This window comes from Procambarus clarkii, chromosome 63 (genome assembly GCF_040958095.1).
Source record: "Procambarus clarkii isolate CNS0578487 chromosome 63, FALCON_Pclarkii_2.0, whole genome shotgun sequence".
NCBI classification, from domain to species: domain Eukaryota; kingdom Metazoa; phylum Arthropoda; class Malacostraca; order Decapoda; family Cambaridae; genus Procambarus; species Procambarus clarkii.
The window spans coordinates 24,680,106-24,702,176 of NC_091212.1; the positions used below are offsets into that span (position 1 = coordinate 24,680,106).

A 22,071-nucleotide genomic window follows, 5' to 3' on the forward strand; every position below is an offset into this window, starting at 1 on the left:
TTTTATCTCAAGTATTTTATTCATTTTTTTATGAAATAAATAACAAAGCAATTATAAAGTATGAACCTAATTAGAGCGAAGGATAAGTTTCTTTTCATGGTGTATAAGAAACTGTCAACCAATCTTGACAAACTAAATTTCTCTACACTAAATACTTTACAGCAAATGCATACCCAGGGCCAGGGTGCATCAAGAATACATGGGAGAGTTTAGTATGCATTTATTACAATGTTCACAAACTCCAAACCACTATGAGGGTGTCATAATAGTAATAACCTTGGGTTGAGGATGACCTCGAAGTGCTTCAGAGCTCTTGCAAATTTTTTAATAAATGCAAACTAAACTGCCATGATCAAAGTAAGAGCAACAACTCTCCTAAGTGTGCTTGATGAAACTTGGGCCTAACTTCAGTAAATGTTCATCAAATAGCAAATGTTGTACTCCATATATCCATGAATTACTTTAAACATTGCAAAAAATATTGTACTGCAATGTACACACAGTACTAATAAATAATTTCAGAATTATTTTACATCATGGTTTATGCAGAGGTAAGAAAATAACATGACAATCTTAAATATGAACAAAAGCACTGTATTGTATCACAAATATATAGTTATTAATATCAGATGGCTATTCATTAATATTTACTCTTCATCAATAAAATCAATTCAAGTGTGATTCAACTACTTCAGTATAACCTGAATAATATAAACTGAGTTACACAGACTCAAGAGTAGAAAATTTTAACATTATTAAAGGAAATCAAACAAATTATAGCAATGCAAATTATTATCTGCAATACATGCACGTATTAAAGTTATACAAAAATACTGTATTCTGATTTATAATACTCATTTATTGATCTCTAACTTTACATTTTTTGCATAAATTGGTAACTTTCTTCAGATGAAAGGGGGTTAATAACTGGAGGATACTATAATAGTTTAAATATGTAATGTATGTTTTTTGGAAAATTACAATTGATCTTCAACAAATTACAAGGAAATACTGTCCGAGAACCCTGGTACAAGCAGTGAATTGCAAAATGGGGAAGCAGTTAAAAGTTTCAAGCAATACTGTACTATGTTCAGTGACAAAACTTAACATTGATTTAATTTTTTTTACAGTAAACTATGCAATTTCATTCCATGTAATATATCTCAATACCTGTATTAAATGTGAATCAGAGATTCTGAAATACTGTACTGTAAGCTTTTCACAGAAAAGTTACATTAAAATCTATTTAGCCAACTAGCAAGTAGAAAAATAACTATGAGTGCTATCTAATCACTATATATACAGTATTTTATGCCCGATTCTGTCTTGAAGCTCCTTTTCTATGAGAGGGTTACCACGTGTAAAATTTTTACCCAACCTCTCAGGCATCTTACGAGTTTTGAATGAGCTCCAGACACATTTGTCATATAATTCTACATGTTAAGTTTGGTTATCATCCCTTTAATCTTATGGGTTTTGTCATACTGTATTCAAATTATGAGCAATTAATTTGCTCATAATTTGCCTTCATTAATTAACACTAGTGTGTATTCATCTAACTGTACTTTCAGGAATGTAAGTACCAATTTTTCCAGCACATATGATTCATGTTTTTGGTCCACCACCAATTGAGTACTGTATATATTAATTTATGTGGACAAATTAGAAAACATATGATTCTGTGCACAATGAAATTCAATTTCAATGTGTACAAAATCATGTTTTCCCCTACAAAACCACCTTATCATCACTTTCAATAAAAGAAAGATGAATGATCATAGTAAAAAAGAAAAATTATACAATATATCCTTGTTAAATAACTGCATTTTTTATGTTGGCAAATATGATACATAGTTTTTAAGAAATGCAAATATGGTATATAGTTCTTGGAGACCACTATAAATCAAACCCAGTTCATATGAGCAACAACTGGATTTACTAAAGTGGTGGATACTTTGTCAATAGCATTAAAACATCACTATACACAGTCAAGGCTTCATTTCTTTAGCAAATCCACAAGTAACGATTCAAACTAGCATTAACTACTGTAATTATATTGTAAACTACGGTTGAATATTTCTTTGCTCCATCTCGGTATCAAAATGTATTTCTGATGTACTCCAAACAATCTGATAAGGTCTTTGCTAGTGTGATGGTATTTACAAATACTGTAGTCTAATCTTGTCTTTGTATTTCTCACAATCATTGTCAGCACTTTGTGCTCTTCACTACCACTGAGTTTTATAATACATCTGTATAGAGTCACTGTGTATGTATGCAGATGTGCACATGAAAATTATATGGCTAAAACATGTACAAACAAATTGAGTAACAGACACATAAATTAAAAAAATCTCAAATTATCAAACTTCCAAAATGTTGCATTTCAAAAAAGATGTGCAAATATGCTAAATGTGATTTTTAAGAAATGGGTAAAGAATTAATATTTTACAAAATACCCTAATCATGAAACAAATTTTATTACAGCATTACAGTAGGTCTACTGTAAACACTAATAATTAATATAATTTTATCCATATGCATGAGAAATTAATTCAAGACACTACTGTAAACAGGTGTGTTGTCCCTGATTAACAATGCAACTCATTACTTTCAGCTGCAATATATGAAAATATGTTTTTTTATATAGTTTTTATTAGTTCACTAAAATAAAAATTCTTTGATGACTATCACAAAAAGAGGATTTTGAAGTCATTGAATAACGTTTTTTATTATGTACATTCAATATACAGTACTGTATTCAAATATTTTCTTTATGTTAAAATACTAGAATTTTAAAAGTTGGCAAACACAGGAATAATTAAAAAAGCAATTGCAATATTACTGTACTATTTCCCAATTACTGTATAAAACTACATAATTTTCCAGTGTATGAGGGATTACAACTTTGTAAAATCTGCTATACATTGTCCAATACTATTCAATAAATACTGTGTGCTACATACGTCCTTAATATATAAAATAAGTTATTACAATATTATTTAATGCACTGAGTCAAATTGTAAATCTTGGAATGATTTATAAACATTATATAAGAAAATATAAATTTTATTATGGTATTGGATCAAGATTATCGTAATTGGTCAGCCTTTCTTTATTTACAAAACTCCATTTCCATTTCTGTGTCATTGAGCTGAAATCACAGATGGCCACAAAAATTTCCTTGTTGCTTATGCTGGAATCAAGGCAGTGGGTGGCTTGGTGTCCAAATTTTATCATTTGATTCTTCTGCAAGACAAGAATTACTTAGTTATGGCCTATTTATTAAACTTAAAACTTTGTGTAAGACAGAAAAACAGAGTTAAGTATAATGAAAAGTTCTTTTCTGAGCTTGTCGGTCATTCCTTAAGGCAATCTCTCCCTTCTCAAAGAATCTTGGTAGTACAGTAGGGTTTGTTCTTGACTCACAACTTGAAATCCCGTGTTTGTATTCCGAGCTTTACAGAAACGACTGGGCATGTTTCTTCTCACCTAATGCACCTGTTCACCTATCAGTGAAAAGGTACCTGGAAGTTATTAAGCTGTTGTGGAGTTACATCCTGGGAAGGGGTCAGTAGTTCAACCTGGGGGGGTGGGGGCAACCTAGATATACAGTATGCCTAACATATATTCAGTACAACCTCGATTCAACGTACCCCAATTCAACGAATCTCCGGCTAGTTCGTACACTTTTCAGGCCAGATTTACTCACCTGGTTCGACGAAGCGGGGGATGTTCGGATTTGCTTACAATGTCGAGACAGAGTTCACAGACTGGTGGGAAAACTTTTCCATTCTATTACAGATTACAATTAATAATTCCTTCATATGACAAGTTGGATCACTCAAGTGGACCACACAAGTGGACCACAAGTGGTCCACAAGCTTACGATGTCGAGACAGAGTTCACAGACTGGTGGAAAACTTTCCCATTCCATCACAGGTTACAATTAATAATTCCTCATATGACAAGTTGGATCACACAAGTGGACCACACAACAAGTGAACCATATGAACCAAACACCAGCCAGAATGGTCCACACAACAAGTGAAACATATTAACCAAACACCAGTCAGAGTGGTCCACACAAGTGAACAACTGTGTTTCCATGATTTTCGTTCACCGATTTGTGGCACATGTATCTTTGCAAATTAATTTAAAGACTGAAGTGTGAATAGCTAGCTAATGTGTTAATCTTCTTATATACATTTTCAGTGATGAAACAAGATGAGTGAGGGGTGGACAGATAAGGAAATACAGTACAGTAAACCTCACTTTACAGTGAGGTTTCACTCACTTTCATCTGTGTCGTCATAGTTCAGTGACCCATGATTTTGAACGTTTCAGATTAATAAATCATTTCTAAAACTGGTGTTTTAATAGCTTTATATTATCCTAATTAAACTAAACTAAGTAAAACCAAAAATATACTGTAATATGATAGATATCTGCTATTTGAGAAATTATTTATGTTATTGGCTGCACAACTCCAGCACGAGTGGGCGGGTCTAACCGTGTGCACATAACACCATGCGTGTTTTGTTCGATTTCGTTGCCACAGTTCAGTGACCTACAGCTTTGAAATAATAAAATTAATAAATCGGTTCTAAAATAAGTATTTTCTGGGGGGAGCCCCGTCGGCTCCCCGGAGCTATCCCAGGCTGATATGCTAATGTCAGACTTTGGCACCAGTCATGTGTATGGAGTTCTTAGGCCTACCGGGGACCACGGCCAGAACCGGGCCCCCTCAGAGAGGCAAGGGGAGCAATGGCCTATAGAAGCCCCCGTGTGGTTGGAAGCATTCTATGTCTGCCATCGACCGGAACAGGCACCCAGAAAGGTAAGCGCCTCAAAACAAACCCCTATTCTGGCTAAAATTGCTACCAAAAGTCGAACTAGTGGATAGAACTCCCCAACCGAAAACAAGCAAACTAGTGTGACGTCACACACCGCCTCGCCGCTGTCTGCACAACTCCCCCTCCCCGGGAGGGGGAAGGTTGAGCCCCAGACCCCCCACGCCGGCTACCCACACCTCAGTTCTTGAGGCTGATGCTATAGGCGATGGTCGTGTGCTCTGGCTCCGGTGTCGCTACTGCACTGTGCTTTGCGTGTGGTGTTGGTTTTGTGGGTGCGAGAGCCAGGAGTTATTTTCAGTACTCGGGCTGCATGCGCCTAGGGCTGCCTTCCCTAGGTGCCCTGTAAGTACTGCACTTGGGGCTTGGGGCCACCTTCCACAAGCTCCTCGGGGTCTGCCTCTGCTGGTCCGTTTTACCTTTCGGTTTTTCGGCCGCCTGTTGGGCTCTTGGGTGTTCTGTTCTCCCTTGTTACCGGCAGGTAAGAGGCAGTTTGCACTGGTAGGGGCGCAGGGTGCTGTTCAGCTTGTATTTCCCGACATCGCGGCCAGCTCTGTTCCTTGGGGGTTGCTGTCCTCTTGCGGGGTTTTGTTTTTCTTTTTGTTTTTGCCTGGTGGGGGGTTCTGTCATTTTATTCAGTTTGTTTTTGCCCTTCCACTGTTCTCCTCGGTGGCGCCCCCTGCTAGGTCCCCGTGAATGTACACGTCCCTGGGGTTCAGCTTTAGAAGTTTGCTTGGTAGTTTTGGGCGCCGGTTTGCAGCACCCTGCCTGGGACTACCTGAGTGCGAGTCCTCTTAAAGTAAACGCTCAGGACCCTGGGAATCCCCTAGGGGGCGCGTGGGTCCGATGGATGTGACCCAGGAGTCCCCACTCGCTGTGTGCGAGTTTGAGGGTTGCTCGGTCCTCTTGTCTCAGGGTGACCCTCATTGTTTTTGCCTCTGCCAGGCTGCCTGTTGGGTCGGTGATACTTTCGACTCTGAGTCCTGTGAGTGTTGCTGCTTGCTTGTGACTCAATTTACCCAATCCTCTGATGATTCTATTCGGGTACAGGCGGCGCGTGCGTTGCAGTCTAGGTTTCGTCTGTTGCAACGCGCTCGGTTGGTTGCTCACCCGGATGCCCCGGGGCTGCCCCGCTTTGCTTTTCGAGACCCGGACTTGGGGGTGGGGGTCGCTTCGATCCTGGTTCAGTCCGCACCTCCTCGTCCTTCCCCTTCTGTTCGTTCTGGTCCCTCCCTCCCCACCCCCTGCTTCCGGCCCGGAAGCGTCTGAGGGTTTCAGGGTCGGAGCAGGGGTTACTTGATCTCGAGACTCGGGCAGCTTCGGGGGGTGCCCCTTCTGGGGGGGCGGCAGAGGCATTCGAGTCTTGTCTCCCGGCCAAAGCTTCTGGGTCTGACCAGTGGGCCCCCCTTCCTCCAGCTTTTCCGGCTGCTCCGTCCTTGTCTTGTGGGGTCGGGGCTTGGGGAGAGGACTCGGCCTCGGGTCCTGTGGTGAAGGACCTCGAGGCTGGGGAGGGGCTGACTTGGGGGCCTTGGGCCCCGCTGGACCCCGCCTGGGTTTTTCTTCCCTCTGAGCAGGGCTTATTGTTACAAGGAGTGGGGTTTTATTTTCCCCCCCTCTGCGTACGAGTTGGATTTGGTGTCGGCCCCTCCCCGGGTTCGGTTCCGTGTTCCCCCGGGTACGTCGGTTCCGTCCTTCCGGAGGTTTTCGGCTTATCGCATCCAACCTGGTGTGGTGCGAGCGGCCTTTGCAGCTTACCTCCTGCATGACCCGGATTATGCCTCGGAAATGGATCTGTCCACATTCAGGTTTGGGACTTCGTTCCCTTTCTGGCTCCGTTACGAGGTTCCGGAGTCGTCCTGGCTAGCAGACTGCCCCTTGTTTGGTCTGGATTCCTGGCATTCCTTCTGTCGTTCCCGCACGCTGGAGTGGTGGGAAGCTTCAACGGTGCTTCAGGTTTTCCTGGGAGGCGAGCTTGAGTACCTGAATGAGTGCTTGTTTACCCCCGGCCCTTCCTCGCGATGTGGGCGTTATTCAGATCCATGTGCAGGTTCCCTCCCTTTTGGCGGCACTCGTTGCGGAGGACTTGCGCGCCCGGGGCCTTTTGGCTTCGGCCTTGCGGTTCTTTTCCCTCCTGGAGCTGTCTTCGGATTGGCTCGTGGAGGATGTGAGGACGCTTGGGTCCGTCCCGGGGTCCGGCACCTTGTCCTCGGCTGCGCGTTCGTCGGCTGCCTTGTTGTAGCTGTTCACGCCGATTTTGCGGGATGCGGTTTCCCTGTTTTATGCTTCCCATCTCGCGTGTCGGCAGGCGGTGCTGGGTTCCTCCGTGGAATCTGCTTGGGCTCTGGCTCTTAGGCGTTCTTCACCTTTTTGTCCTCTTCTGTTTGAGGAGTCGGCCGTGGCGCAATTTATTCAGGCTGCGTCGGCGGCTTGTCGTCCGATGTCGGACTTGTTGGTTTTCCGGGGGTCCCGGGGTGGGTCTTCCCGGAAAGGTCGTGCCAGGACTTGGGGTTCCTCTCGTCGTGGTAGGCCTCTGGTGTCAGGTTCGGGGTTGGCTCCTCCTGCGGACCCTCCCTCGTCTGGTTGGCGCGGTGTTCGTGCTGTGCAGGGTTCTGGGTCTCGTAAGGGTCGCCGGCCCTTTCGCGGTTTGCTCCCTTGACGGGGCGATGGTGGGGTGGCTTGCACTGTTCGCCCGCACCTGGTCCCACGATTCGTGGGTCTTTCGGGTCGTGTCTCACGACCTGCGGTGGCGTTTGGTGGCCCCTCCCCCCTTTGGGGGGTCGGGGCTGGCAGGGCAGGTTTCTTCCCCTGCGTTCTGTCGAGTCGTCTTGGAGTGGGTACGCTTGGGCGTCGTCGAAACGACATCAACGACATCGTCCCTCAGATGGGTTTCCCGTCTGTTTCCGGTTCCGAAACGGGACTGCGCGGACCTGCGGTTCATTCTGGACTTGTCCTGTCTGAACCCCTGGGTTCATTGCCCCTCCTTTCGGATGACTACGCTGTCTCAGGTTCGGCTCCTCTTGGAGCCGGGAGCTTGGATGGTGTCCCTGGACTTCCGGGACGCTTATTGGCATGTCCCGATTCATCCGCGGTTCAGGGACTGGCTCGGTTTTGTTGTGGGGCGTCTGAGTTACCGCTTTCGTTGTCTGCCGTTCGGGTTGAACCTGGCACCTCGCGTGTTCACGCGCCTTACACGGGTTGTGGTGGCTCGTTTGCGTCTCCTAGGTGTTCGGGTGTTGGCCTACCTCGACGACTGGCTGGTTTGGGCTCCCAGCCAGTCAGTTTGCTTGCTAGCCAGGGATTTGGTTCTTTCCCAGCTCACCGAGTTCGGGTTCTTGGTGAACTGGAGGAAGTCCCATCTGGTTCCCTCTCAGGTTCGGACTTGGTTGGGTCTCGTTTGGGACTCTCGAACCGCCTCCTTGTCTCTCCCTCCGGAGTCTCTCCTGCGGCTGCGGTCCCACCTTCGTCTGTTTCTGGAGGGCCCTCGGGTCACCCAGCGGTTGCTCGAGGGGCTGTGCGGGAGCCTGAACTTCGCGATGGTGGTCTACCCGCCGGGTCGGGTTTGGCTTCGATAGCTGTTCTGGTTCCTTCGGGGTTCCCCCTTCCGCCTCGCTCGCGATCGCAGAGTTTGACCCCTGGGGGCCTTACGTTGGTTGCTGCATAACCGACTTCCTCTTCGGGTTTTTTGGGGTTCAGTGCCTTGGCGCCTACCCGAGCCCTCGCTCGATGTGTACACGGCTGCGTCGTCTCTCAGCTGGGGTTTGTGACCAGTGCTCACCAGGCCGGTCAGGGGTGTTGGGATCCGTCCTTCCGTCGAGCTCACAGCACGGTGCGGGAGTTCGCTGCAGTGTGGTTTGCTCTGGGGAGGATTCGGGTGGCCCGCGGATCGACGATTCGGCTCCATTCGGACTGCTCTCCGGTGGTTAATTGCCTGAACCGCAGGGGTTCGATGCGGTCCTTGTCTCTTTGAGGTTGGTCGCTTCGGGTGACTCGTCTGCTGAGTTCTCGGGGTTTGGCTCTCCTGGCGGTTCACGTACGGGGCGTGTCCAACGTCTTGGCCGACGCCCTGTCTCGCTTCGTTCCCCTCTCCACGGAGTGGACGGTCGACGACGAGTCCTTCCGTTGGCTTTGCCAGACGTTCGGGCGCCCCGAGGTGGACCTTTTCGCGTCGGCGTGGTCGCGGCGTCTTCACGTTTATGCGGCGCCCTTCCCCGATCGCGAGGCCGTCGGGGTCGATGCCTTTTGGCTAGACTGGTCAAGGTGGGGGTTCCTGTACCTCTTTCCCCCGGTTCGGCTGTTGCTCCAGGGCCTGACTCGCTTAGAGACTTACCAGGGGAGAGTTGTCCTTCGATGGTTGCTTGGTGTCCAAACCCGAGGGTTTTCCCGCGGCTCCGCCTCTTTCAGCAGATCGGGCCGGTACGTCACGTGGCTGGTTCGATCTTCTCCTCTGGTCTTCGCGTATGTTTTTTTTACTCGAGTCTATCATCATCTCTATGGTGATCAGGTGGCCTCCTTGTTGGTGTCCCACCTAAGGGCTTCTTCTCGGCGGCAGTATGAAGTTTCCTGGCAGTCCTTCTGTTTCTTTTTGCGTCTTCGTCGTGTTAGTTCCTTGTCTGTTTGGGTGGTCTTGTCCTTCCTCTCTTGGTTGTTTCAGGACCGTCACCTTATGCCTAACACTGTCGCTTCGTATCGTGCGGCGCTGGCGGAGCCGCTTCAGCTTGTTTTCGGTATCGATGTTACGTGTGCGCCGTTTCGCAAGCTGTCTCATGCATTGTTTCACCTCCGGCCTGCTCATGCATCGCCTGAGCCGTCCTGGTCTTTGGACAGAGTGCTCGCTTTCCTTTCGTCTCCTTGTTTCGTTGTGGCCCCTTCGGTCCAGGATTGTTTTTCAAAGGCACTTTTCTTGTTGGCTTTGGCCTCTGGGGGTCGGGTAGGGGAGCTTCATGCTCTCCTCCGGCGCAGGGGTTTCTGCTCTTTTGGTCGTGGTGATTGTTTTGTTCGTTTGCAGCCGTCTCCTTCTTTTCTGGCGAAGAATGAGAGTGCTGCGTTCCGGAGGGGTCCATGGGTGGTTGATGCTTGGTTGGTACGGCCGGGGGTGCATCATGTTTTGTCCGGTTGCGGCGCTTCGCCGTTATTTGTGCGTCACTCCAGGGACGCGCTGTGGGTTGATCCGGTTTCCCTTCTTCCCTGTTCGCGGGTTTGGGTCCTGCAGGTCATCCGCAGGGTTATCAAATCCAGCCAGCCTGCGGTCTATCCCTGTGCCCATGATATCCGTAAGTTTGCGGCCCTTGCTGCTGTCTTTGGGAATATGTCTTGGTCCGATATTCGGGCGCGGGGATTTTGGCGATCGAACAGGGTCCTGGCTGCTCGTTACCTTGTGAATGTCCCTGGGCCCCGTCGGGCCTGTGTTGCTTTGGGTCAGCCGTTGCAGCCAGTTGTCTCGGCTTCGAGTTGAGGAGTGAGCGACGACTGCCTCCCGGGTAAGTCCCTCTTTTTTCTGTCTGTGGGTAGTTAGCTCCGGGGAGCCGATGGGGCTCCCCTCAGAAAACCAGCGTTGAATGTAATGAAATGCCATTTTCTGGGTGAGTCCCGGAGGCTCCCCGGCATCCCTCCCTCCCTCCCTCTGGTCGGCGTTTATTTTCGCGTTTTTGATATCCAGCCTCATGTGTATGGAGTTCTAGGGCCTACCGGGGACCACGGCCAGAACCTGGTCCCCTCAGAGAGGCAAGGGGAGCAATGGCCTATAGAAACCCCCGTGTGGTTGGAAGCATTCTATGTCTGCCATCGACCGGTTCAAGCATCCAGAAAGGTAAGCATTCCAAAACAAACCCCTATTCTGGTGAAAATTGCTACCTAAAGCCGAACTAGTGGATAGAACTCTTCAACAGAAAACAAGGAAACTAGTATGACGTTACGTCACCGCGCCGCTGTCTGCGCAGCTCCCCCCTCCCCGGGAGGGGGAAGGGGGAGCCCCAGACCTCCCACGCCGGCTATCCACCCATCAGTTCTTCGGCTGATGCTATAGGCAACAGTTATGTGCTCCGGCTCCAATGGTTGTTTCAGCACTGTACCTAGAGTGTGGTGTCTGTTTTCTAGGTGGTGCGTGAGCCGGGAGTGATTCTCCAGTACTCGGGCTGCATGCGCCTAGGGTTCCCTTCCCTAGGTGCCCTGTAAGTACTGCCCTTGGGGCTTGGGGCCACCTTCCACAAGTTCCTTGGGTCTTGCCCCTGCTTGGCCGTTTACTGCTTGGTTTTCGGCCGCTCTTTGTGTGCTCGGGTGTTCTGTCTCCCTTGTTCGCCTTAGAGTAAGGGGCAGTTTTTGCACTGGTGGGGCGCAGGGTACTGTGCAGCTTGTCTTTACCAATCATAGCGGCCGGCTCTGTTCCGCTTGGGTACGCTGTCCTCTTGCAGGGTTTTCTTTTTCTTTTTGTTTATCTACCTGGTGGGGGGTCTGCCTTCGTTCTTGCCCCTTGTGTCCCTTGTATTCTGAGTATTTTCTGGTGGTACCCCCTGCTAGGTCCCCGTGAGTGTACACGTCCCGGGGGTTCAGCTCTTTGAAAGTTGTTTGGTAGCTTTGGGTGCCGGTTAGCAGTACCCTGCCTGGGATTACCTGAACGCGAGTCCTCTTATAGTAAACGCTCGGAACCCTGGGAAACCCCTGGGGGCGCGCGGGTCCGATAGATGTGACCCCAGAGTCCCCCCCTCGCTTCCAGCGAGTTTGAGGGTTGCTCTCACCCTTTGTCTCTGGGTGACTCTCTGTTTTGCCTCCGTCTGCTGCCTGTGGGGTTGGTGACACCTTCGACCCGGAGTGCTGCGAGTTTGGTTGCTCGTTGTGGCTCGGTTACCCAGTTGTGCTAACAAAGCGGGTGCGGGCAGCAGGGGCGTTGCACTTGAGCCTTGGTGGTGGCAACGTTCTCGTGGTTTCCTCCCCGGGAGCCCCGGGGCTGCCCCGTTGTAGTTCGTTTTGGGACTTGGGGGTGTTGGTTGCTTCGGTTCCATCCACGCCCCCTTGTCTTTCCCCTGGATCACCCTTCCTGCCTGCATCCGGTTCCTTACCGTCTGTAGGTTCGGGGCGGGGTTTTTGATGGTGTTGAGACGCGGGCAGTCTCGGGGAATTCCCCTTCCGGGGTAGTGACGGGGGCATTTGAGCCTGTTCCTCCAGCCGTGTTGTATGAGTCTGCCAGTGGGCTCCCTTCCTTAGTGTTTTCACGGCTGCCCCGGTTTTCTGGTACGGCCGGGGCTTTGGGGGAACGGCTCGGCCCCGGGGCCTGTCGTGTAGGTTCCCGGGACTGGGAAGGGGCTGACTTGGGGGCCCCTTGGCCCCATTGGACCCCGTGGGGTTTTTTATCCCCCTCTAGACGGGGCTTGTGGTTACGCGGAGTGGGGTTTTTCCTCCCCACTCGCCGTACGTGCTGTTGGGCGTCGGCTTCTCCCCGGGCTCGGTTCCTTGGCCTTTGGGTCGGTTGGTTCCGTCCTGTGGGTGGATGTTTCCTCCCACCCCTTTTTGGGACGGTGGTTTGTCATGTTTCCGCGTTCGATGGGGTTCTGTGTGACTTCTGATCTCGGGTGCGCCTGCGCCTTCGTGTGCCTTCGGGACTAGTGTTGGCTTCTGTGTTCTCGAGGGTACGGGAAGGTTTTTCGCTACTTCCCGCATTATTGGAACGTCTGTCGGCTCCTCGTCCTTGTCGCCCTGTTGGGCTACTTGTCGCCCTGTTGGGCTACTTGTCGCCCTGTTGGGCTACTTGTCGCCCTGTTGGGATACTTGTCGCCCGGTTGGGTTACTTGTCGCCCGGTTGGGCTACTTGTCGCCCGGTTGGGCTACTTGTCGCCCGGTTGGGCTACTTGTCGCCCGGTTGGGCTACTTGTCGCCCGGTTGGGCTACTTGTCGCCCGGTTGGGCTACTTGTCGCCCGGTTGGGCTACTTGTCGCCCGGTTGGGCTACTTGTCGCCCGGTTGGGCTACTTGTCGCCCGGTTGGGCTACTTGTCGCCCGGTTGGGTTCCTTTTTGGGCTCTTTGCTTCTTTGGCCGGTTTTATTGTTCCTGCTTCCTCTTTTGGCTACTTTTCTCGTGCAGTAGTCCTGACTGGCGCCTTCCCGCAGGGAGGGTGTGCGATTCGGCCAGCGTGTTATGCGCATGCGCCGTGGAGTTTGTTTTGGTCTGGGCGGTGTTTCAGTGCTGGTGTTTTGCGCCCTTTTTGCTACAGTGCTTCACCTCTCGTTCTTCTCCCTGGCTGCGGTATGTACCCCTTCGCGCCAGGGGTGTCCTGGTTCCCAGTTGTGGGGAGGACACCGCAGTTTTCCCTGTGTCATGGGTGTGGACCGCCTCCTTCGCCTCTCCCTGCTCTCCTGCGGGTCCGGCAGGGTCTGGCTCTGGCGTCTTCACCTGGCGGTGCTCCCAGGTTCTTCTGGGCACGGTTGAGTCATGTCAAGTTCGTGCCACCGTACGCCAGGTGAGTTTCTGCGGTCTGGCGTCTTTTGGCCGGGCGCTGGATGCGGAGTTGTTTATATACCTGTCTTTATTTAGGTATATTTTTGTACGACTGAGACCGTTCGCACACCAGTGACTGTCCCTTTTTTCAACCCTACCTGTCCCCCTCATGTGCATGTCCAACCCATGCTGGAGTCATTCAGGGGACCCTCCTTTTTTAATGTTGTGAGGTGTGGGGGTTGTAGGGTTGGTTCTGTACTCACCTGGTTAGGCTCCTGGCTGTGCTTGCAGGATTTGAGCTCTGGCTCTTGGGTCCCGCCTATCTGGTAGAACTTGCAGGATAGTACCAGTGGAGTGCAGTGGTGCTATTGGCACATTTGGGGAACACTGTATTACCATCAGAGGTCTGTGCTTGTTACACGACCTACTTGCGAGCATAAGCCTTCTTGCTGGTTCGTCCGTGGACTTCCAGGGCGCACTAGCCTGTTTTCGTATGGCAGTTCCGGCCCGTCCTGGTTGTGGGGGTATGTGGGCCGGTGGACTGCTCCTAGCAGCTGCCTGGTGGGCCACCCTCTGGCCGGTCTAGCCTGGCCTTGGGCCGGGCTTGAGGTGTAAAGGAGCTCCCAGTACCTCATCCAGCAGGTATCGTGCGGGGTTTCTCCGCCGTCGGTCGCCTGGTGCAGGTTTCTGGGCCTGCGGGGTTTTGTCGTGTCTCCGTTGGCCCTGTCTGGGGTCTGCTTGCTCCGTTCTCTGCCTTTGCAGAAGGGAGTTGCTATTTACATGTTGCATGTTTCAGTGGTGCCTGTTGCTGCTGCTGCACGTGTGCATTGGTACCATGTTTTACGGTGGCGTATCCTTGTTCCTGTGTCCGGTTGTGGAGTGGCACTTTGCTGCCGTTTTGTGCCTGGGGATTGCATGGGGGTTTTTCTGTCCCTGCCTGATTGTCCACCCCTGGTTGTTCTCCTGGGGTTTTTGTGCTTCTGCTCTTTCTTCCTGCCTCCTCTGTGGCAGGGATGTTCTGCGTGTGTTCTTAGGCGTTTGTCAGCCTGTGTCCTGTGATGTGCTTCTTTGTCTCGGTCTATTGCAGTTGTTCGTACCCCTTGGTTCGGGTACTGTTCTGGCGGCGACCCTTCCGCCTTCTTTGGTTTCCTAGCTTGCCCTGCCGGTTGGTTTTTTGGGGGTCTTGCGAAGTCTCACATCGGACCCGTCGTTTCTGAACTCCTGGCGGGCTTGCATGCTTTGGGGAGTTTTTCTGTTCGGCACACGTTCCATCTCCTTGTGCCGCCTGGGTTTCAGTGGTCGCGCCCGAGATCTTCCCACGGCTCCGCCTTTTCCTGGGCTCGGAGGGGCCTTGTCGGGGCTGCTTATGTTCTGCCTCGCGGTCTCGCCTCCGGTTGGTGGTCGGGTGGCTTCGTGGTAGGTGTCCTACCTGCGTGCTTCTCTTGGCGGCAGTATGGGGTATTTTGGCGGTTCTTCCTTTTCCTGTCCCTTCTTAGGTGGTTACTCTTGTTAGCTTGGTTTACTCTCGACTTGGTTTTCTGGTGGGGGTTGGGGGCGTCGTCTTGCCACATACTGTCGCCTCTTTTCGTGCAGCGCTGGCGGAGCCGCTTCAGCTTGCTTTCGGTCTTGGTGTTGCTTCTGCACCGTTAGTCGGCTGTCTTGTGCGTCGTTTCACCTCCGGCCTGTTCGTGCGCCGCTTGCACCATCCTGGTCTCTGGTCAGCGTGCTCTGTTTTCTCCTCAGTTGGTAGTGCCCCTTCGGTTCCGGTGTGTTTTTTTGTCGGCTCTTTCCTTTTGGCCTTTGCCTCTGGGGGTCGAGTCGCTGAGTTTTCTTGCTCCTTCGGTTTTCGCGTTTTGGTTGTTCGGTGGCAGCAGTCTCCATCTTTTCTGGCGCGGGGTGGGGCTGCTGTATTCTGGAGGGGTCCAGGGTTTGTTGGTCGGGCCGGGGGTGTGTCGTTTTTGTGTTCAGTGGCGGCCCTCCGCTGTTGTTTGCGTGCCACGGCGTTTGGGTCCGGAGCGCGTTTTGCGTTGATCCGGTTCTGTTCTTCCCGGTTTGCGGGTGATAGTGTCCCGGGTGGTCAGCCGTGTTCTTGTGGCTAAGCTGCCTGTGTTCTTCCCTCATGCCCGTGGCGTTCGTGGCTTCGCTGCTCTCGCTGCCGTCTGGGCGACGTGGCCTTGCGGTCTTTCGGGCATGGATTTTTGGTGTTCGTGCAGGGGCCTTGCTGCTCGTGGTTCTCGTGTTGTTCCCAGGATTTTTCGGGGCTGTGGCGCCTTGGATTGGCGTTTACTGCCGGTTGTCTAGCCTCCTTGGGGGGTGCGTGGTGTCCGCCTCCCGGTTCTGTCCCTTTGACCTTCCTCTGTGGGTAGTTAGCTCCGGGGAGCCGACGGGGCTTCCCCCAGAAAACCAGTGTTGAATGTAATGAAACGCCATTTTCTGGGTAAGACCCGGAGGCTCCCCGGCAACCCTCCCTCCCTCCGGTCGGCGTTTTTTCGCGTGTTTTGACATCCAGCCTCAGAACTGATGGGTGGATAGCCAGCGTGGGAGGTCTGGGGCTCCCCCTTCCCCCTCCTGAGGAGGGGGGAGCTGCGCAGACAGCGGCGCGGTGACGTATGACGTCATACTAGTTTCCTTGTTTTCTGTTGAAGAGTTCTATCCACTAGTTCGGCTTTAGGTAGCAATTTTCACCAGAATAGGGGTTTGTTTTGGAATGCTTACCTTTCTGGATGCTTGACCCGGTCGATGGCAGACATAGAATGCCTCCAACCACACGGGTGTTTCTATAGGCCATTGCTCCCCTTGCCTCTCTGAGGGAGCCAGGTTCTGGCCGTGGTCCCCAGTAGGCCCTAGAACTCCATACACATGACTGATGCCAAAGTCTGACATTAGCATATCAGCCGGTAAAGCTCTGGGGAGCCTCCGGGTCTCACCCAGAAAATGGCGTTTCATTACATTCAACGCTGGTTTTTTGCTAGACTTTCCTGCCCTATTGCGGCCAAAATATACCATCTACGATTTTTTATTATTTTTCCCATGCTCAGGGAACACAAATGAACACTTTTATATGACAAATTATATATACTGTATATTTTTTTTTGGCACCTGTGGGTGTTGAAGGCCAAATAGTCTAGAGTAGCTTTGGGGTTAAATTACCTATTACATATGATGCAAATAAAATATATATATAATAAAAAGAAATATAAAGAAAATTTGATGAAAAATATACAAAATATAGTTTTATTAATTTGTTACATTAATGGTACAGTATATGCAGATATAAGAACAAGTCAATATAAGTAGACACTTACCATATCATACTTCCACATCTGGTTACCAAGTCCTTTATGACAGCCATAAAGCAACACAGGAGCTTTATCCCCCTTCAGGTCTGGCACATCAAAGCAGTTATGGCTCTTGAGGGGACGTATATCCTTCAAAGAAAACACAAAGTTGTTTAATATATATATATATATATATATATATATATATATATATATATATATATATATATATATATATATATATATATATATATTAAATATGACCGAAAAAGTAAGATTAATAATTCTAACACGAATTTTCTCAATCTTTCGTACATTTCGTTTCACTGTTGGAGGTAAATCAAAAATCAATTCTCCAAAATTCATTTTTATTTCTAGTCTGACGCGACACGAGCGCGTTTCATAAAACTTATTACATTTTCAAAGACTTTAGTTCACAAATACACAACTGAATAGAACTTACGCATCTCCGATTTTATATCTACATTTGAGTGAGGTGGAAGGGGTGATGTGGCATTAACACAAGACAGAACAAGATGTGGTATTAATAGGGTATTAATTTCATCAACACAAGACAGAACAAGAGTATTAATAGGGTATTAATTTCATCAACACAAGACAGAACACGAAACAATGGATATTGAATAGAAGTGTTTGTAGAAAGCCTATTGGTCCATATTTCTTGATGCTTCTATATTGGAGCGGAGTCTTGAGGTGGGTAGAATATAGTTGTGCAATAATTGGCTGTTGATTGCTGGTGTTGACTTCTTGATGTGTAGTGCCTCGCAAACGTCAAGCCGCCTGCTATCGCTGTATCTATCGATGATTTCTGTGTTGTTTACTAGGATTTCTCTGGCGATGGTTTGGTTGTGGGAAGAGATTATATGTTCCTTAATGGAGCCCTGTTGCTTATGCATCGTTAAACGCCTAGAAAGAGATGTTGTTGTCTTGCCTATATACTGGGTTTTTTGGAGCTTACAGTCCCCAAGAGGGCATTTGAAGGCATAGACGACGTTAGTCTCTTTTAAAGCATTCTGTTTTGTGTCTGGAGAGTTTCTCATGAGTAGGCTGGCCGTTTTTCTGGTTTTATAGTAAATCGTCAGTTGTATCCTCTGATTTTTGTCTGTAGGGATAACGTTTCTATTAACAATATCTTTCAGGACCCTTTCCTCCGTTTTATGAGCTGTGGAAAAGAAGTTCCTGTAAAATAGTCTAATAGGGGGTATAGGTGTTGTGTTAGTTGTCTCTTCAGAGGTTGCATGGCTTTTCACTTTCCTTCTTATGATGTCTTCGACGAAATCATTGGAGAAGCCGTTATCTTGTTCTGTCTTGTGTTGATGAAATTAATACCCTATTAATACCACATCTTGTTCTGTCTTGTGTTAATGCCACATCACCCCTTCCACCTCACTCAAATGTAGATATAAAATCGGAGATGTGTAAGTTCTATTCAGTTGTGTATTTGTGAACTAAAGTCTTTGAAAATGTAATAAGTTTTACGAAACGCGCTCGTGTCGCGTCAGACTAGAAATAAAAATGAATTTTGGAGAATTGATTTTTGATTTACCTCCAACAGTGAAACAAAATGTACGAAAGATTGAGAAAATTCGTGTTAGAATTATTAATCTTACTTTTTCGGTCATATTTAATAATATATGTCTACAGGAAAGACTGCTACCAAAATATACTAATATTAAAGCGCACGACCCAGCAGCAAGGAATCAAGCCTTCACGATAAAATATCGCCAGGATCTGATTCGTGATCAAATATACAAGGCAGAGAATGAAATCAAAGACAACAAAACGCAACTACTTCATGCTACAAACGAGTGGAGAAATAGCAACATCGACGATAGTATCCGTACCCGCATTGAACAACACCTCGACATCCTCACAGACCAACATCACCTCAGCACTGAAACAAGGATTATCAAGAAACTAACAACATTATATGGAGGACCTATGGCAATTCCACGACCAAGAGATGGCTTCCTGAACCTTGCAGGAATTAACCTCACTGAGGACCAAGTCACTCTCCTAAATCTGGGCATAAACTGTCATGTTATGTCCAGACCGAGTGAGATGGCCCGGAAAGTAGAGTTGGAAATTCTGTTGGACGACATATTCGACCTCGAGACACAAAAGAAGGTCACTACCAAAGATACCTTACAAGCAGAACTTATTGCAGAAGGAGGAAAGAATCGAGGCAACTACAGAAGCACCATACTGTCCCCCGAGCTTAAAGCGGCAGCTAAAAGCCTTCGTGAGAACAAGGAGATAGTTGTCAGGAGAGGTGACAAGTCGCCAATATATGTCATTCTTAAAAAAGACGAATATCTGGCGAAAATGAACATCATACTCTCTGACCAAACTAAGTTCCAAAGGGTAACGAAGGACACTACAGCCGAATTAAAAGCAAAGGTCAACAAACTGATCGAAACTGTGAACGCCAAGAAATCCGGACTCCACCTGCCAAAGATCATTGGGGAATATAAACCTGGATATGCGTATGGAAATGTCAAGACGCACAAGCCTGGAAACCCACTTCGGCCAATCATTAGCCAGATACCCACACCCATGTACAGACTGGCGAAGCGACTCAACGGCCTGCTGACTCCTTATGTTCCTTGCGCCTTCAGCCTGAAGTCTCCAAAGGAATTTGTTGACTTACTGCGGGGCACACGGGCCAGAGGGATAAGAGCCTCGTTGGACGTAGAATCGCTGTTTACCAACGTACCTGTGGACGAGACAATCGGAATGATAGCCGACAGAGTGTATCGTGATCCAGCCTGTACTCCTCTTGACATACCAGAAAATATTCTGAGGAAACTACTCCAAGCTTGTACTAAAGAGGCACCCTTCTTGAGCCCGGATGGGCACATGTATAAGCAAGTAGATGGGGTCGCCATGGGTTCTCCCCTAGGTGTCCTGTTTGCAAACTTCTACATGGGTACCATCGAGAAAAAAGTCTTAGTCGACATGAACTTGAAACCGGCCATATACTGCAGGTATGTTGACGACATTTTTACACAGGTACCTGATGTCAGACATCTGCAGGAGCTGAAGGAGGCATTTGAGCAGAGTTCCGTGCTGCGTTTCACTTACGAGATGGAAAAGGATGGGAAGCTGCCCTTTCTAGATGTAACAGTCATGGAAAAGGGCGGAGGTTTCCACACTGCAGTCTACACTAAGGAAACAAACATAGGAATGTGCCTAAATGCCAACAGCGACTGCCCAGACAGGTACAAGAGGAGTGTTGTTAACGCATATGTCGACCGTGCTCTCAGCCACAGCTCAGAATGGAAGCAAGTCGACGAAGAATTCTGTAGGGTAAGGCAGGTCCTAGTCAATAACGGCTTCTCCAATGGTTTCGTCGAAGACATCATAAGAAGGAAAGTGAAAAGCCATGCAACCTCTGAAGAGACAACTAACACAACACCTATACCCCCTATTAGACTATTTTACAGGAACTTCTTTTCCACAGCTCATAAAATGGAGGCAAGGGTCCTGAAAGATATTGTTAATAGAAACGTTATCCCTACAGACAAAAATCAGAGGATACAACTGACGATTTACTATAAAACCAGAAAAACGGCCAGCCTACTCATGAGAAACTCTCCAGACACAAAACAGAACGCTTTAAAAGAGACTAACGTCGTCTATGCCTTCAAATGCCCTCTTGGGGACTGTAAGCTCCAAAAAACCCAGTATATAGGCAAGACAACAACATCTCTTTCTAGGCGTTTAACGATGCATAAGCAACAGGGCTCCATTAAGGAACATATAATCTCTTCCCACAACCAAACCATCGCCAGAGAAATCCTAGTAAACAACACAGAAATCATCGATAGATACAGCGATAGCAGGCGGCTTGACGTTTGCGAGGCACTACACATCAAGAAGTCAACACCAGCAATCAACAGCCAATTATTGCACAACTATATTCTACCCACCTCAAGACTCCGCTCCAATATAGAAGCATCAAGAAATATGGACCAATAGGCTTTCTACAAACACTTCTATTCAATATCCATTGTTTCGTGTTCTGTCTTGTGTTGATGAAATTAATACCCTATTAATACTCTTGTTCTGTCTTGTGTTGATGAAATTAATACCCTATTAATACCACATCTTGTTCTGTCTTGTGTTAATGCCATATCACCCCTTCCACCTCACTCAAATGTAGATATAAAATCGGAGATGCGTAAGTTCTATTCAGTTGTGTATTTGTGAACTAAAGTCTTTGAAAATGTAATAAGTTTTACGAAACGCGCTCGTGTCGCGTCAGACTAGAAATAAAAATGAATTTTGGAGAATTGATTTTTGATTTACCTCCAACAGTGAAACGAAATGTACGAAAGATTGAGAAAATTCGTGTTAGAATTATTAATCTTACTTTTTCGGTCATATTTAATAATATATGTCTACAGGAAAGACTGCTACCAAAATATACTAATATATATATATATATAACTTTAGAACACTTTCCCACCAGGAGACTCGAACCCTAGCCAGCACAGAAGCCTTCCAGCAACTGGCATAACAGGTACGCCTTAACCCGCTCCACCACCTGCTCAGACCCTTAAAAGAGATGGTAATTTCGGAGTATTTAAATACCCCAAAGATCAACACCTCCCAAGAGCACCAGAGCAAGTGAGGGGTCATTTATACGTTTATTTCATCAAGTCCCTGTTAATATGGGAAGACACAGTGTCTATGCTTAAGGCACAACTCTCCTAAACACGAGAGTGAAGTATACAACTTTAGAATATATATATATATTTATATATATATATATATATATATATATATATATATATATATATATATATATATATATATATTTATATATATATATATATTTATATATATATATATATATATATATATATATATATATATATATATATATATATATATATATATATATATATATATATTGGTGTATACTAGCAGCAGGTTTTCTTTCAAACATGTTTCATTGAATATGACCGCATATTCTGTATTTATTATTTTCTGGTTTAGGGCTTCTATCCCTCTAACTATTTTCTTAGCATCAGGGCTTAATTGAAATAGGAGTTCTCCAAAACTCATTTTCGTACTTTTAAGGTGAAGAAAAGAAGTGATTTACTATAGAGTGTATTACACTTATTTATATAATTTGCACAACGTTTCGAACCTCCATGGTTCATTCTCAAGTGAACAGATCTTACAATACTAGTTGATTTTATACCTGCACTGGGTCAGGTGATAATACAATGAAGGTGAAAACATGGGGGGATACATAAGGGATAAATGTGAGGTGAAACATAGAGGCTGCAGAAGGCTTATTGGCCCATACGAGGCATCTCCTATCTAAACACAAAGATTAATCCAGTGTAATTGGCCTGTTATGTTGGACATTGTCTTCTGTGTTGGCATCAATATGTTCTTGTCTTGTCCTTACTCTCATGGTGGGTAGAGTAAATAGTTCCGTGATTTGGGTGTTCATGGTAGGTCGCTCTATTCTTATGTGA

General features: G+C 47.6%; 1 protein-coding gene across 4 annotated transcripts in view; it reads right to left on the reverse strand.

Moving 5' to 3' along the window:
* LOC123769464 (N-acetylgalactosaminyltransferase 6) overlaps positions 1 to 22,071 on the reverse strand; it is a 182,835-nt gene continuing 160,764 nt past the window's right edge. For all 4 annotated transcript variants that reach the window (XM_069308803.1, XM_069308804.1, XM_069308805.1 and 1 more), the window contains exons 12-13: positions 16,583 to 16,705; positions 1 to 3,249 (exon numbers count right to left, since the gene is read on the reverse strand). In XM_069308803.1, the coding sequence (XP_069164904.1) occupies positions 3,073 to 3,249; positions 16,583 to 16,705 (300 nt within the window). In that variant the 3' untranslated portion in view covers positions 1 to 3,072. The remainder of the gene's footprint in view (positions 3,250 to 16,582; positions 16,706 to 22,071) is intronic.